General features: G+C 53.3%; 2 protein-coding genes across 3 annotated transcripts in view; one reads left to right on the forward strand and one right to left on the reverse strand.

Annotated features, from left to right (window-relative positions):
* Positions 1–197: 197 nt before the first annotated feature.
* On the reverse strand, positions 198–4,429 carry TPRG1L (tumor protein p63 regulated 1 like). Its single transcript, XM_083802593.1, has 5 exons — positions 4,222–4,429; positions 4,032–4,123; positions 2,758–2,934; positions 1,998–2,151; positions 198–1,671 (listed from the first exon to the last, which is right to left on the reverse strand). The coding sequence occupies exons 1-5, from the start codon at positions 4,411–4,413 to the stop codon at positions 1,477–1,479; spliced, it is 810 nt and encodes a 269-aa protein (XP_083658719.1). The 5' UTR covers positions 4,414–4,429; the 3' UTR covers positions 198–1,476.
* Positions 4,430–7,172: 2,743 nt separating this feature from the next.
* MEGF6 (multiple EGF like domains 6) overlaps positions 7,173–15,061 on the forward strand; it is a 77,279-nt gene continuing 69,390 nt past the window's right edge. Inside the window, exons 1-3 of one of the 2 annotated variants that reach the window (XM_083802550.1) lie at positions 7,173–8,009; positions 9,672–9,806; positions 12,644–12,753. In XM_083802550.1, coding sequence (XP_083658676.1) covers positions 7,930–8,009; positions 9,672–9,806; positions 12,644–12,753 — 325 coding nt within the window. In that variant the 5' untranslated portion in view covers positions 7,173–7,929. The remainder of the gene's footprint in view (positions 8,010–9,671; positions 9,807–12,643; positions 12,754–15,061) is intronic. The other variant, XM_083802551.1, reaches the window with a different exon arrangement.

A 15,061-nucleotide genomic window follows, 5' to 3' on the forward strand; every position in this document is an offset into this window, starting at 1 on the left:
TTCCAGGGAACTGAAAGGGGAGTTTCTCAACCACCTACCTAATGTTCAGTAAGGAAAGAGCTGTTGGACCATCCTTTATCTTTCATTTGAGTAGCCAGCCTATGATTCTTCAAGGGAAGGGAGCACCTCTTTGTTTTTTTCTTCTGCTACTTAATTTGACAGGCTCAGTCTCCACAAAATGAAGAACAAAGAACAAATTTAGTTGGCATTTAACTTTATTGCAAGATAAAATAAATAGATACCTTAGAAAATGCATTGAGAGGGGCATGCAGATTGTTGCATTCCATCATGATTTCAGCTTTATATAAATTTCAGAAATCACATCTACTTTAAGTTCAAGAAAATACCACTGCAGCACAGCACTTACTCAGTATTGTAGTTACGCAGACAAATGCTTTGATAGAACAGGGTGTGTAGAAGGTCCTATGCAATGGCAAAGCTTGTTACAGTAATCTCAGGAGTAATTCTGGTTTTAGTATCTCTTGCACCGCTCCTGGAATGCGGTACTAGAGACTAGTTGAGGGTAAGTGCAAGAAATGTATATATCAAGACTGACGCACAGTGCTTAAATTTTTAGGTATTAGGAAGCCCTGTACTGCTGCTGTCCCAAACCACAGTAAATTTAGGAAAAATTACAAAGAATATAAATCTAATCAAAGTAGAATTACTTTAAGTTATAAAACTGTTTCTGTAAATAATAACTTCAAAGGCAAATGTTTATGAGGCTTTTGGCAACACTCTCAACATAGTCTTTATTCTATGGCTGCAGCAAGAAAACATGAAAATGGCAAGTTAGACTCCATTGAGAGAGGGAACTATTTTTTTTACAAAAAGCTAATATATTCAGCCATATACTTCAGTTTACAAAGTAATGGTTTGTGTACACTGCTCCTGAGCAGATGCAGCAGTACAGCTTTAACAACATTTGCTGACTGCTTTCCTAAAGAATGACTGACACAGCTTTCAAAATTCTTAATGGGCATTAATCAAAATGCTAAGATTACTGTAACGGAGGCACTAATACCTCTCTAAACAATTTCAAGCACACCACATGATTTGGCACTGTATAGGGCACTGTAATATGGCATGAACATGCTGCAGTATCTTGGATAGCTGTGTAGAGTGTTTGCAGCAGAAATCAATCACATGGAATTAACCAGGAAGAACACGTAGTTAGAAATGGAAGAGGAAATAATAACTGCTCGCTGGCCCTGTCTAAGACCCACTAAGAACTGTAAGTTAGATACAAAACAAGAGTGACACCACCTTGTGTCCGCTTCAGGTTAAGCTGGCTTGTGCATTCTAGTGACTTCCTTAACAAGCAGGGCCTCCTGGGACCTATTAGTTCTACAACCACCCCCTTCCATTCCTGTAACTTTTCCCCTTTGATTATCAAATATTCTGCCACAGTGTGTACTCTCCCCAGGAGACTAATATAAAATCACCTTCCCTTGAAAAGATTAAATGCAATGAATTTTAAAATCCAATTTTGCCTCTTGTCATGGAGTAGCCGAGTTTGGCTTCGTTGTTGATGAAGGACATCAATCCCAGGTAGGTTTCGATCAGAAGAGGACGCTCCAGCACCAGCACACCGTTAGCCCTTCCTGGCAACGGACACTCCTTATGGGCCTTCTTCACAGCTTGAATTAGCTGGGTTTTAAAATTTTCCAACTGAAAGAAAAAAAGACAAACAAAACACCAAGATGTTTTTCCATTGTTTTAAAAAGCATTATGCTTTCACAGGCAAAGAGCTGCTGATGTTGAAGTGTAAAGCACTAACACTACAGCTGTAGTGGTCATGGATCTTGCATGTCATAATCTTTACCTTCTGACATTTAATATGGAGAATGGGGAAACACAGCTTGCAGCTCTAAGTTCTGTCTTTGATTTAGCTGCTTCTGTTTGATTTACCTGCTGTGTCTTTTCAAAATAATCTAAGTAGTATCCAGCCTACGAAACCAAGAAGCCATCTAGAATGGAAGAGGTGATTCCCTTACTAGACAAAGGGATGTGATCTTCTCATCAGCATCTGCCATGGGATGTTCGGTGAAGGTGGCGTACGGGACGCTTGTCGACCACGGGTTCCATCGGCTGATGAAGGAGGCACGGCTTTGCTTGTCCCACTGAATACGAACCCCAATACCTTCTCGCCTGAGGTTGAAGACAGCAGAATTGATACAGTAAGAATTTTTTACTCTTTGCAGTGAGTTTCATTAGCGGCATACCTTCTGAAAGAGTCCTACTTAAAACTGGCAGCTAAACTGTACGGTAATACGCTTTTTCTCTAGGAAAGTGATAAAATAATTAAACATCTAAATAATTCTATCCCTGCAACACGTAAGGATACGTTCTTATAAGCTGAGTGCAAAAAGGTTATGCTGATGAGACATCTCGGACACAAAGGCTAAACCGTACTGTCTGTAGTAACCTACACTGACGTATGACCTGACCTTTACACCTGGCTTTTTAATAATGCTACAGTACTGCTACTGCTTACTGCGTTACAAAACGGCAGTGAACTTCTCCCAAATCTACCAGTCTTGTCCTTGAGCAACTCGCTTTTAATGCAACTAGTAAGTGTCCAAGCAAGACCACAGCTACTCTGATTTTCCAATGAAGCTTCAGTAACTGTAAACGAAGTAAATGAGTTAACACCAGCAAAAGGAAGAATCCTCAGAACGTGTCCAATGGTTAAAACTAAAGGCTGTCAGCTCCAGCTACTTAGGGTAACGCTACAATATTACTCCATCAACTTACTTGTTCAGAGATTTAGGTGGGAACTCAAACTCTCCTACAGAGATGGTATCAACTGCATTGAGTGAAATCCTCGTCACGTGCTGGCACTGCAGGCTGATGAAGTCGTATTTACAGATCAGAAGGGACCGATCTGTGATGAGAACGAGACGCTCCTTCTCGTTGTTCCAGTGATCAATTCTGGTAAGGTAACAAGATCAAGCTTTAGCAGGCATCTTGGCTGGCTAGAAACATTGTACAGCCTGATGGGACGGAAGAGCTGCTAAGGAGAACAAACTGAAGTTTTAGGCCAGATTTTCCATTGTAGCCTTTGCTTGGAATCATCGAGTCTGGTAAGAGGTTGAATGTCCCAGCACAGAAATGGAACAACATCAGAAAACATTAAGAACATCAGAGCAGGCCAGAAGATACTGAGGAAGAGCTCTAGCGCTATCTCATGCTGCCTGAGCCCAAGTGCTACAACTGCTACAATTCAGGGACCCAGTGCTAATTGGGGCAGGTGAGTTTCCAACAGCTCTCCAGGAAGTGAAGGGTTCAATGCTGTGCCCTTAGCACGCTGCCACGTTTACTAAATGAATAACTGCAATTGTGCATGTCCAGGGGAGAAAAAGTCTTTTATAACTGCTATGTTTGTGGTGTGACTTAACGTACTAATCTGTAAGAGCATCTGTACACCCACAACTGCTCAGTTTCTTCACGTTTAACATCAGATCTTACCTTTCCCTGCGTGTTTTGCCACACTACCTTCTTGAACCACCACAGCTGTGCCACAATCTCATCCTCAGGGCGTCTAAAGCTGGTCCTACTTCCACTCTAAGGGCGATGAATTCAGCATTCAAACTTGAAACCTACTAGAGCTTATTTTTACCGCTTTCACTGTCTTGCAAAAATTAATAAACGTTGTTTCACCCGGGATGAGAGCAAAATCATTCTCGTAGTGTAACGGTAATTACAAACAGGGGTTGGACACAGCCTTTCTAGGTGACAGGGCGCGTTCCCTGCCGCCCTGAGGTGTGCCGGGGGGGGAAGGCCTGGAGCTGGCCCCGCTGCCTGCAGGTGGGGCTGGGAGATTGGGGCCGGGGGCTTGGAAATCGGGGCCGGGGGCTCAGAGATGGGGGCTTGGTGTTGTCTGCGGACAGCTGCAGCTCCTGCTTGGCCCCCAGCCCCTCACACTACGTTCTTCCCCCTTCAGCCCCGCTCACCGGCGAGGGGCAGGACCCACCTTTAGCCCGTCCCAGACCCCCCCAGCCCCCTTACCCCCCCCCTGCCCCCCTTACTCCGCCAGCAGCCACACGCTCTGCACCTCCCCGTCCTCGGCGGGCGTCAGCACGGCGCGGATCTCGCCGACCGCCTGCTCGACGGCTCCGGGCTGCGGGGAGAGGAACGGGACGGGGGCGGTGAGGTGAGGGGGGACCGGGGGGGGGACCGAGGGCCGGGGGGGGGGGTCGGGGCCGAGCCGGGCCCTACCCGGAACACGAAGAAGTCCCGCAGGCGGCCGCGGCGGGTGGCGTTGCGCACGGGCAGCGGCCGCAGGCTCTGCCGGGCGGGGGGCGCGGGGGGGCCGCGGGGGGACAGCGGCACCGGGGCCGCCACCCCCAGCACGGCCGCGGGCCCGCAGCCCCCCGGGGGGCCGCCCGCCGCATCGCCCAGCGGCAACATGGCGGCGGCGCGGGAGGGGCGGGGCTAGCGAGGGGGCGGGGCTTGGGGTAACTCGGGAGGGGGCGGGGCTTGGGTGCTGGGTTAGGGTCGGCGTTAGGGTTAGGGTCGGGGTTAGGGTCAGGGTTAGGGTTAGATTTAGGGTCAGGGTTAGGGTTAGGGTTAGGGTTAGGGTTAGATTTAGGGTCAGGGTTAGGGTTAGGGTTAGGGTTAGGGTTAGATTTAGGGTTAGGGCTAGATTTAGATTTCGGATTGGGGTTAAATTTGGGGTTAGGGGTTAGATTTAGGGTTGGGGTTAGGGTTAGATTTAGGGTTAGGTTTAGGGTTAGATTTAGGGCCAGGGGTTAGATTTAGGGTTAGATTTAGATTTAGGGTCAGGGTTAGATTTAGGGTCAGGGTTAGGGTTAGATTTAGATTTAGGGTCAGGGTTAGATTTAGGGTCAGGGTTAGGGTTAGATTTAGGGTTAGGGGTTAGATTTAGGGTTAGGGCTAGATTTAGATTTAGGATTAGGGGTTAAATTTGGGGTTAGGGGTTAGATTTAGGGTTGGGGTTAGGGTTAGATTTAGGGTCAGGGGTTAGATTTAGGGTTAGGGTTAGGGTTAGATTTAGGGTTAGGGCTAGATTTAGATTTAGGATTGGGGTTAAATTTGGGGTTAGGGGTTAGATTTAGGGTTGGGGTTAGGGTTAGATTTAGGGTTAGGTTTAGGGTTAGATTTAGGGCCAGGGGTTAGATTTAGGGTTAGATTTAGATTTAGGGTCAGGGTTAGATTTAGGGTCAGGGTTAGGGTTAGATTTAGATTTAGGGTCAGGGTTAGATTTAGGGTTAGGGTTAGGGGTTAGATTTAGGGTTAGGGCTAGATTTAGGATTAGGGGTTAACTTTGGGGTTAGGGGTTAGATTTAGGGTTGGGGTTAGGGTTAGATTTAAGGTTAGGGTTAGATTTAGGGTTAGGTTTAGATTTAGGGTCAGGGGTTCGATTTAGGGTTAGAGTTAGCTTGGTTAGGGTTTTGGTTCAGGTTAGGGTTTGGGTTAGAAGGGTTAGGGTTTGGGTTAAATTTCGGGTTAATATTTGGCTTAGGTTTGCGTTTAGGGTTAGGTTTCAGGTTAGGTTTAGGGTTAGGGTTCAGCTTCAGGTCTGGGTTTGGGTTCAGGTTTTGCTTTTGGTTTTCGTGTATGTTTATGTTTGGGTTAGGGTTTGGGTTTGGGGTGGCTGCACTGGCGATGGTTTCACAGCCACCGAGCGGGGCTTGTTCCGATCCAGGGCCTTGTCTGCTGCTGGTGCTGTGGACACAGGGGGCAGGGGCGCAGCCCGCAGCCGTGACCCCGCTAACCAGAGGCACAGCAAGGGACGGCCACGAGCTGCAGCCCTCCGGCCCCTGCCGTGCTCAGTGCGCTCGACAGCAAAGGTTCAATTATGCTGGGGAACGACTGGCAAGTTAACGTTTGTATTTCTCCAGTCTCCGTCTTTATTGCAGATATTACCATCACTATTTTTAGAGCCCTGCTGTATCCCTGACTGCTTTGCAGGGCTGCTTTCCCCGAAGCCAGGAGATGACATCTTCGGCAGGCGGTTGTGCTGGGAATGGTACGGAATTGAAACCGTACTGACCTGCCTCCGCAGACGGCGCTGGGCTGCAGACACCCACCTCTCACGTGTGCTTCGTGAGCTCTCTGCGGTCCCGTCTAAAACCCTCGCTCCCACGGGCACAGGGAGACGGCAAACCTCGCCTAAAAAGGGGCTTAGGAGGGCACCGCCGGGCTGGCTTACAGCGGTGAGACCATGGCCATTGAAACTACCAAAACCTCTCACCGAAATAAAGTATTTATTAATAAAGCCTTCTTAAAGGATATTATCACAGCTCTCTTCCCTGCATGTGTTTATCATAACTCGGGTTCCCTGCTGGCAGCCCGATGTGGCGCTGTGCTGCTCGGGTAGGGTGCTGCGGGTCCCGTCCTTTTCAGCGCTGCTCGGAGCAGAACTGAGGTGTACCTGGTGCTTCCTCTGCTTGTTTGCGAGGGGAAGGACGTGGGCTTGTGCATGGGTAATAGTCACCCTCAGAACAACTCTCCCTTGGCGAGAAAACTGGTGGGATCCCCGGGTGGGAAGAGAACCGCACCGCAGCGCTGCCGCCCCGCTGCTCCTCGCCTCCCGTGGTGTCAGCCACCCCGAGTCCATCCGTCCTGGAAGGACAGAGCCTGCCAGCTCTCCAGGCCTCGCTGCGTCTGCAAAGAGCGGTGGTAACTCCACTGATGCTCCTGGTAGGTTTTTGGGGTGGAGATGTTCGGAGGAGAGCGGGACGGGGCTGGGGAGAGGGACCCCCGGCTGCGAGCCACCTGGGCTTGGGCAGGTCTGGGTCATTTTGCAGTCACCCAGCTGCAGTAAAATCCGTGTCCTCTCCTCTTTTTGTGCTTCCCCCCTCAGAGCAGAGAGCTGGGGAGGAGCAGGCAGGTAGCTGTTTAATCCTGCTCCCCAGCTCCCTCTGCCCAGTGCAGTGCCCCCGAGGCACTGGTCCTTCAGCGCCCTTCCAGCGCTGCGCCTTCCCTGAGAGCCCTGCACGCAGAGCGCGACTTCCTCGGGAAGAGAGCAGGTTTTGCTTTCTGTTAGAGCGTGCGGGAAGAGTAAATCTTCGCAGGATGCCTTAGATTGGCTGCAAAGGGCTTCGGGATGGTGTGGATGGAAGTTGCCCTCGGTAGTGCACAAGGGCTGTCGGGGAAACAAACCCACAGCGCTCGTGCTGCGGTTCCACAGGGTTCCCCCTCCTCTGGTGGGGCTGGACGCAGCTGGTGGGAGGGATTTGTGGCTGTCAGCAAGACAAGAAAGGAGAGCATGTGAGCGAGAGGAGCTAGACCTGGGAAAGCAGGAGGGAAGTTTGGCTGCTCGGTGGAAACGCCGGGGAGCTGCTGGCTCCGTCTTGGTGGGGAGCAAGGAGGGAAGGAAGGATGGCCGCGGCCCCGCAGGTGGGCTGAGCGAGCTCGCCGCCTGCTGCCGGGGCAGCCCTCGGGGTTTTGGTGCCTGGGGGACGCCGCGGGGAGCACCCCGCCTCGCCCCATCCCCTGCTGGGTGCCGGCTGCGCGCTGCCCGGCCGCGTGGCCGCAGAGCAGCAAAACCCCCATGGGGCTTCGCTGCTGGACGGGACCCGGCCCCCGCGAGCCCCCGGGGCTTTGCCCCTTGCCGGGAAGCAGGCGCCAGAAGGAAAAGTCACCGCCGCGCTCCTCGCCACTAGCAGACGGGTGCGAGGAGCCAGGTTTGGTCCTGGCAGCAGCCCAGCGGCGATCTGCGTCGTGAGCACTTCCCACGGACGGGGGATCCGTGCTGAGCCCGGCCCGACGGGAGGAAGCCTCCAGGGGTGATAAATCCTCCCCGGTTGTGGAAGCCAGCAGAGATCTCCCCGTGCCCCAGCGAGGCCGGGGGAAGCTGTTGCCCGTCGAGGAACGAGGACCTGCTCGTGTGCTCCAGGTGCCCCGGAGGTTTCCGAGCTCCCACTGGCGGCACCTGGGGAGCAGAGAGGAGCTGGTGCCATGGATGCGCTCGCCCTGTCCCTCATCCTCGCGCTGCGAATATCCTCGCTTGCTTCTGGGACCAAGCTCCAGCCCTACATGTGAGTAGATCCCAAGGGGCTTTGTAGGGCAGGGGACTGCAAAGCGGAGGCTAAATGCAAGATTTTAAAATCAAGGATGAGGGGAGGTGCAGGGAGGGGTTTTTTTTGGAAAGGGGGTTATTCTGTGGTTCATTATCTGGTACCAAATGTATGTAAAGGTAAAAAGAAACTTAGACGGTCCCTGCCTGTAGAAGGTAATTCGCTGTCTTTGACTGAAGCGTTGCTATTGTGTGAGCACAAGAGGCGATTATTGTGCAAATAGTTTGACCTTTCCTCACAGAGCTGCTGGTTTTATTGCACTTTGTGTCTCCTCAGTGCCTGTTTCTTTCCCCCCCCTTTTCCCGTTACTCTAGGAGCACGTAGTCCTCTCTTTGTAATTGAATTTTACAGTTACAGTTGGGTGTTAATCATTTAGCTTCTTTGGAAAACTTCCTCGCGAGCTTGGTCCCCTGCCAGGAGATGATCTCTGGATGCAGGGGGTTGCTCTCATTCCTTTGGTGAATGTTGCGTGGTGCTGTCACAGCAAGCTGCCCCCCCCCCGAGGTTTTGGACATTTGGGTTCAGCAAAGGGGGAGCGGGGTCCCTTTCAGCAGCTTTGGCACAGTTGCTTTTTCCCCCCATGTCAGGGATTTTGTGCCTCTGCTTTGACAAGCACTTTTAGGATTCTTGGACGAGGCACTGGAGATGAGATGTGTGCCAAAGCGCCAGAGAAAAGAAAACGCCAGCGGCTGGAAGTGCTGCCCCTTCCCATAGGCACCGCTGACGATGCCTGTGGCACACAGACCCGCTCTCTGGGGACACAAAAACCTCCTTCACTGTGACAAATTACACCAAACGCTGTTGCTGTGCTTCTTTCAGCCCCGGTTTTGGAGGTGCAGAGGGCTCGGGGGCGAGGCGTGTAGGTACCAGCAAAGGGCGCCCGGGGAGGGCAGCGCCGTGCGGAGCCGCCCCAGCCACGCGTGGGCTGAGCGGGGAGGCTGCAGAGCCCTGCCAAGGGGGAACGTGCCGGGGTCCCAGCGGCATTTCTGGGCTTGCTGCAGCGGTGTCACCGACTGTCCCGGGGCAGTGAGATGCCAGCTGTGAACTCCAGTCTCCACCATATCCAAATTACTTGGTTTAACCTTTTATTTTTGTGGAAACACGCAGTCCCTTGGGGGGAATCCGAAGGAACAGAAGCACACCCAGGTAACGAATGGCCCGTAACATTAATCCAGGAACAAATATTTCCTTCTTTGTCCTTAGTTAAAACTACTGACTCCTATTTGCAGAGGAAGAGCTAGGATTAGGAAAGTAATACAGCACAAATGCTGCTTTCCTGCTGCCTTTTCTCTGTCTCAGCTCCCACCTGTGAAACACCGGGTTGTGCTGCGCCCTTGGCAGCTCTCCAGCATGTCCCAGCTCCGTGCCCCGAACAAAAACGCACCCGCTGGGCTCACTGCCTCCCCTGGGGGAGAGCTGGCTGCCCGCTGCACGCCCGACCTGGGAGGGGGACGACGTCCGTGCCAGGCGCTCTGCCCGGCAGCTTTCAGTGTCTGCTGTGATTTACCCACAGCAGACACCACACGTGGCCAGGGACGTTCCCGCTGTCCCCGGGGATGGCGTGGGACGGCGGAGCCGGCGCTGCCACGGCCGCAGCCCCACGCCGCTGTCTCTCTGTGCCAGGCCACACGTCTGCGTGGAGCCGGAGCTGGCGCTGGTGGGGCGGCGGGAGCCCTGCGCCCGGGCGCGCGCCCGCACCGTCAGGGTGTGGAGGCAGGACTGCGCGGGACGGCGTTGGTGCACGGGCTACGAGCGCAGGTAGGTGCTCCGCCGTCGCGGCCTCGTGCCGGAGCGTCGTGCCGCTCGGTTTTTGTACCACCAAGGAACTCGTGCCGTAGCGTCGTGCCGCTCGGTGATAACGCCGCCGAGGAACTCGCGCGGAGAGGTGCCTTGTCGCGGAGTTCTGTTGTGGTTCACTGTTCCCAGTCCGCTGATGTACGGCGTCTGTTTCATGCAATCACGCCGTGTTAATGAAACGATTCCCTGGCATCACGTGTATAAATCCTGCACCTTTACTGGGGAGGGCTGCCGTCGTGCCGGTGCTCACCGCGCTTTGCCATGCTGGCGCCATGGGGTGGGTGGCGCGGCTGCGTTTATCCGTGCCAGAGAGGAGCCCGTTGGGCAGCCACTGCAGGGCTCCACAAAGCCGTGCTTCAGCCCCCCCCCAGCCAGCTGCTCCTAGCTAAAAATTGAGCAGCAAATTGCTGCGGTTGTTCAGGTAATTGGGGTTTCGTTTCTGAGCTGGGAGGCAAGGAGGGGCTGCAGGGGGAGGGCTGTGCATGTGCCATCGCCTTTCCGTCCCCCCGCAGCACCCAAACGGCCGTGTCCCCCATCTCCCCCTGCACTCCACCTGCTTTCCTGGCCTCATTAAGCAGGTACAAGCCTTTACAATATCACAGTAATGATTTCAAAGAAGTGTCTTGGACTAGAGACAGCTTTTAAGTCTCGAATTCAGGAATTCTTCCTAACCTGTAATTGCTGGTAATTACCTCGGTGATGATATCTGTGCAGCAGGAGTGAGGGAGCAAACAGAGTCCAGCTTTTGGCCATGTTTAAGAGAGGACTTTGAAATGAGAGGTGCCTCGTCTGCTGCCACTTCAAAGGCTGGGAGCTCTTCAGTCCCAGCCGTCCCTTTAGTCCTTTAGTGTGCGTTTTTGACACTGTAAATCAAGGAGCTGAAAGCAAAAACCTTCTGTTGTGCTTCATTATAAATACCAGAGCAGCCCCGTGCTAAAACTCGGTTCCTGCCAGAAGCGGGGAGGTGAAGCCTGGAGGTGCTGCAAGGCAGAGCGAGGTTCGGCCCGTGGAGTTTTAAAAGCTAGCAGAATAAAAGGAACTGCAGCCAAACTGCCCCAGGCGAGGTTTTGCCCCCTGTCCCTCCACTCCGAAGGGCTCTGGGGAGCTCCTGGGCCGTGCTTTTGGGGGCTCCTGGCAAAGTGCTGCTTCTGCTGCCGGTTGTGCAGCCTTCCCCAGCGAGGTGACAGCAGGCGGTGACTTTCCTTAGCCCCCAGTAACCGAACGTGGGGGGTGACGGCGCTGTCCCTGGGGGCTGGAAGTGGATTTCCCAGCAGCAGGACACAGCAGGAGCTTTTAAGCCTGGGTTCCATTAGTTCTGGCTCATTCAACTTTGTCTGTGCCAGGGACTCCTGAAAACACAAAGGAAAAGAGAAACGTCGAAGATACTTTATCTGCTCTGTGGTTCTTTCCAGCCCACAGCATCCAGATACCCGCAGGCAGCCGGGGTTGTCAAAATATTTGCAGTTCCTTGAGAACCCCCGGGGGTGAACGTGTCAGGTGGAGCTCACCAAGGCCGTGGAGGTGAGGTCGTTCGGGTGCTGCCGGGGGCAGAAAGCAGCCCAGGGCTCGTCCTGAGCTCTGCGACCTCACCGGGTCGCGTTAGACCTGAAAGGGTGAGAAAATTCCCTTCCTGCACACCGGATAACCCAGTTCCTTGTCCCACGAGGGACAGGACAAAGAGGACCCAGTAGGAGCTTCCTGTTACCACGAGGGCACTCATTTTTGTTTCTCATATTCCTTATTTCTGACAAAGACTGGTTTTAGAGAGCCTGTGGTTTATCGTGTTTTTCTCCTGGAAGACAAGTGAAGAATATTTTTTCTTTCAGCCCTCTTGACCTAAATCTACTAGTGTTCTCGTAGGTAGCAATGGCAGCGCTGGGGAACATGTTCCTTTACCCACTTTCTCCTGATGTAAATAGGAAACAAGGGAATTATTGAGGATACAAAAACGCAGTGGTCAGTATTGCTATTCTTTCTCCAGACTCTTGCAACGCCGTTTCCTCATCATTTCTCAGCTTATGCAGGGCAGGTGAAAGAGGCTGCTGGCTGCCGTGCAGTTCTTCTGGATCCCATTTTCCCCGATCCCACCAGCTCTGCCCCAGCCCCGAGAGCTCTCTTGTCCCTTTTGGCACTCGGTGCCACGGTGCTAACAGCCCCTCGCTGTGCCGGGAGCTGGCTCCTGCTGCCGAGGGCATCCGCATGGACCCGGTCCTGGTGCTGAGCTGCTCTGCTGCCCCGGTGACTGCGAATTGCTTTCTCAGCTGCTTCTGGAACATGAGCATTTCCTTCGTAATTTGTCGACAGCTTGTACAAAAATTGGTATCTGCTTTCATTTTCCTCAGCTGTGCTTCCATATGCTGGTTGGCACAGAAGGGGAGCCGAAGGTTTCCTTCGCGGGAATCGATGGTTCACCGTTGTTTTGCTCTGTTTGTAGCAACATTCAGACAAAACCAAACAACGAGAATGAGTTAGGATAAATATTTTCGGTGGACATGTACAGCACATCTGCTGTGCCAAATATTTGTTGTTGTTTGTCTGATTTGCTTTGGTGGAGCAGTTTTCATGTTCTGCCAAAGAAGCTTTTTAAAATTCAGCTTCAAAAGTTTTATCTCTGTTTCGATTTTCACATACACACAACAGCAGAATTCCGGGGGGGGGGGGAAAGTGTCACTTTTATTTATTTATGTTCCAGATCAATCCCTGCTTTCCTGCCCCAGTCAGAGCTACGACCTCTGTTGCCTGCAGCCCCCCGTTCTGCAGGAATTAATGCTGTCTGGGCCGTGTCTGTTCTGTTTCAGGACCGTGTACTACACGGGCTACAGGCAGGTGTACCAGCTGCAGTACCAGACGGCGTACAAGTGCTGCCCGGGGTGGTCCCAGCTCGCAGGCGATGCCGGCTGCCTGTACCGTAAGTACCAGCGGCTCTGCTGCGGCTCTCGGTGCCGTCAGCGGTGTCCTTTTGGCTGAGGATGCTCATTTCAAGTCCCCTGCCTCCAGGAAATGCTGCAACAATGTCTTTAAAAGGAACTTTTTGTTGTTGTTTGTTTGTGTTTTTTTTACTTTTTGTGTATTTGAGTTGTGTGTCAGATTTTCCTCTGGCTCCCCAGCAAGCCCCGTGTTTGCTTTCCGTTTCTGCAGAATTTCCAACTTGCAGCATGACAGGGTTTTCAGAGGTGCATTCATTTATCCGGCTGCCAAACGCTATTAAACATTTAAAGCCCAAAGTGGTGATTTAAGTGGTGCCATTGGCAGAAGCTCTGGAAAGCTATGATCCAAGTCCTGAGTGGACTTTTCGCTATCCAGCCCAGTAATTGCTGCCCGTGTGACTGTGTGGCGAGGGCTCCTCTGCCCCCGGTTGCTCTCGCTCAGCGTTTCGAGAGGCTTGTGTGCCAGGTCCTGTTTCTGCTGCTTTTAAGACTGACAGAGCTTGAAAGCCTCCTGCCAGAGGCTGGAGGTCCCTGCGCTCCTTCCCCTCCGTCTGCCCGCTGCTTTAGCCGAAAGGTGAGCGTTCAGGCCCGGGAGGGCCAGCACGGGTGCCGCAGCATCAGCCTCGGAGCAGGAAGCGAGCTGCCAGCGTGGGTGAAAGGATGGCATGAATAAGATTTGAGGCAAAGACACAGAACTCAGGACTTTGGGATTCTGTTGGCTTTTCTGCTCTGCAGCGTTTGCTCTGGTGTAATGCTCTGCAAAGCAGGCGCGGAAGCATTTACCTCCCAGCTGTGCGGGGAAGCTGCCGTGTGTATTCAGATTTGCATGAGTCAGGCTATGGATATGCAAATATTTGTATATGTGACGATTCTGTGTTGCTGTTGTTGAAGACAGAGGCAGCATTATCCTCGTGGGCCGTATCCCTGCCTCCCACTGGGGCTGCAGGGCTTGGTGGGTGAGAGGGGGGCAGCGCTGCTCCCGCCTCCCTGCAGCACTGCAGCTGCCTCCAGCTGGGCAATATTTAACTCCAGACATCGCTCTTGAGAAGCTGAAAGCCAAACAAAATCTTCCTCTGAATCAGACCAAGGTTTGTCTAGGTGTACGTGTAGACAGACGTCACTGTCAAAGCAGAATCTCATGCGATCCCTGGCACAGAACAGAGCTCTGCGAGTCGGGGTCAGGCTCTGGAGGTGCTCTCCAGCCCACACCACAGACGAGCAGCTTTCGTTTCAAGTAATAGGCAGGGAAACCAGCAAAGCACTTGGGATCCGACCTGCCTTGCCATCAGGGGGACGAAAGCTAGCAGTTTCTAGCCCCATTGTAGAAGTGGTTTTGATTGTAATTGACCTGCAATATAGGAAAATGGCTCCTGTGCTGGCTGCCCTTTGTGCTGCAGGCGGGCTGCCTGCACCTTCCTCGCACTTTGATGCTTGAAGAAAAAGTTTAAAAAAAAAAAAAAAGTGTCTAGCAAGCCAGTCTTCGTTCTTCCTGTTGGAAAGCCCGTAACCCAACCCCGCTGTGCCGAAGGGAGCGCTGCGGTGCCCAGCGACGTGCCGTCAGCGAGCAGATAACAACCTCAGGTGAACCCCGAACGGTGGCTGCGTAGCGGTTTTCCTGCAGGGGAAGCGAGGGATCCCAGCAGGAAGGAAGCAGGGAAAAGGCAGTAAAGCTGCTCGGAGCAGGCTCCTGCGAACAGGAGCCAGGGGAGCTCCAGCACACGTGGGGATTAAATCCTGGGACTCTCCGTACCCATTTCATACTGCTGGTGCGACAGGCGAGCCTAAGTTCCCCGGACAAAAGCAGGGGCATTCACGCACCTCAGGTGCAATATGTGCCGTAGGGAGCTCGTCTCTGTGGCCCTCTGCACAGCCTGGGGCTCCTCCAGAGGCTGCCCAGGGTGGGAAGCTCCTTCAGCATCGCCCTGCATCACCTCCCGAGTTGCGCGCTTCCAGACAGCCCGACGCACCGGGGCTGGGCTGGGGCAAACGGCCCCGGCCGAGCCTCACTGGGAATCCGTGGTTGTGCCCCGGGTCCTGCCTGGCTCCTGGGGCTGGGATCCGCTGCCGTGATCCACAGCCCGTCCTGGGGATCTGGTTTCTGTGCCAGCAGATCTCCCGTCCGAGGGGCTCGGCGCTGGCGGGGGCGTGATGGATTTTCCTGCTGGTGGCCGGGCCTCGGTGCGAGCACGGGGACATCTTCCTCTGGGCCCGAAGAGAGCGTAGGAAGGGCTGGCTGAGGAAATGAGTCAGTAAAGATCGGTGAAGTGCTGAGGCAGGGAAACACAACCA

Source organism: Anser anser, assembly GCF_964211835.1.
Source record: "Anser anser genome assembly, chromosome: 17".
NCBI classification, from domain to species: Eukaryota; Metazoa; Chordata; class Aves; order Anseriformes; family Anatidae; genus Anser; species Anser anser.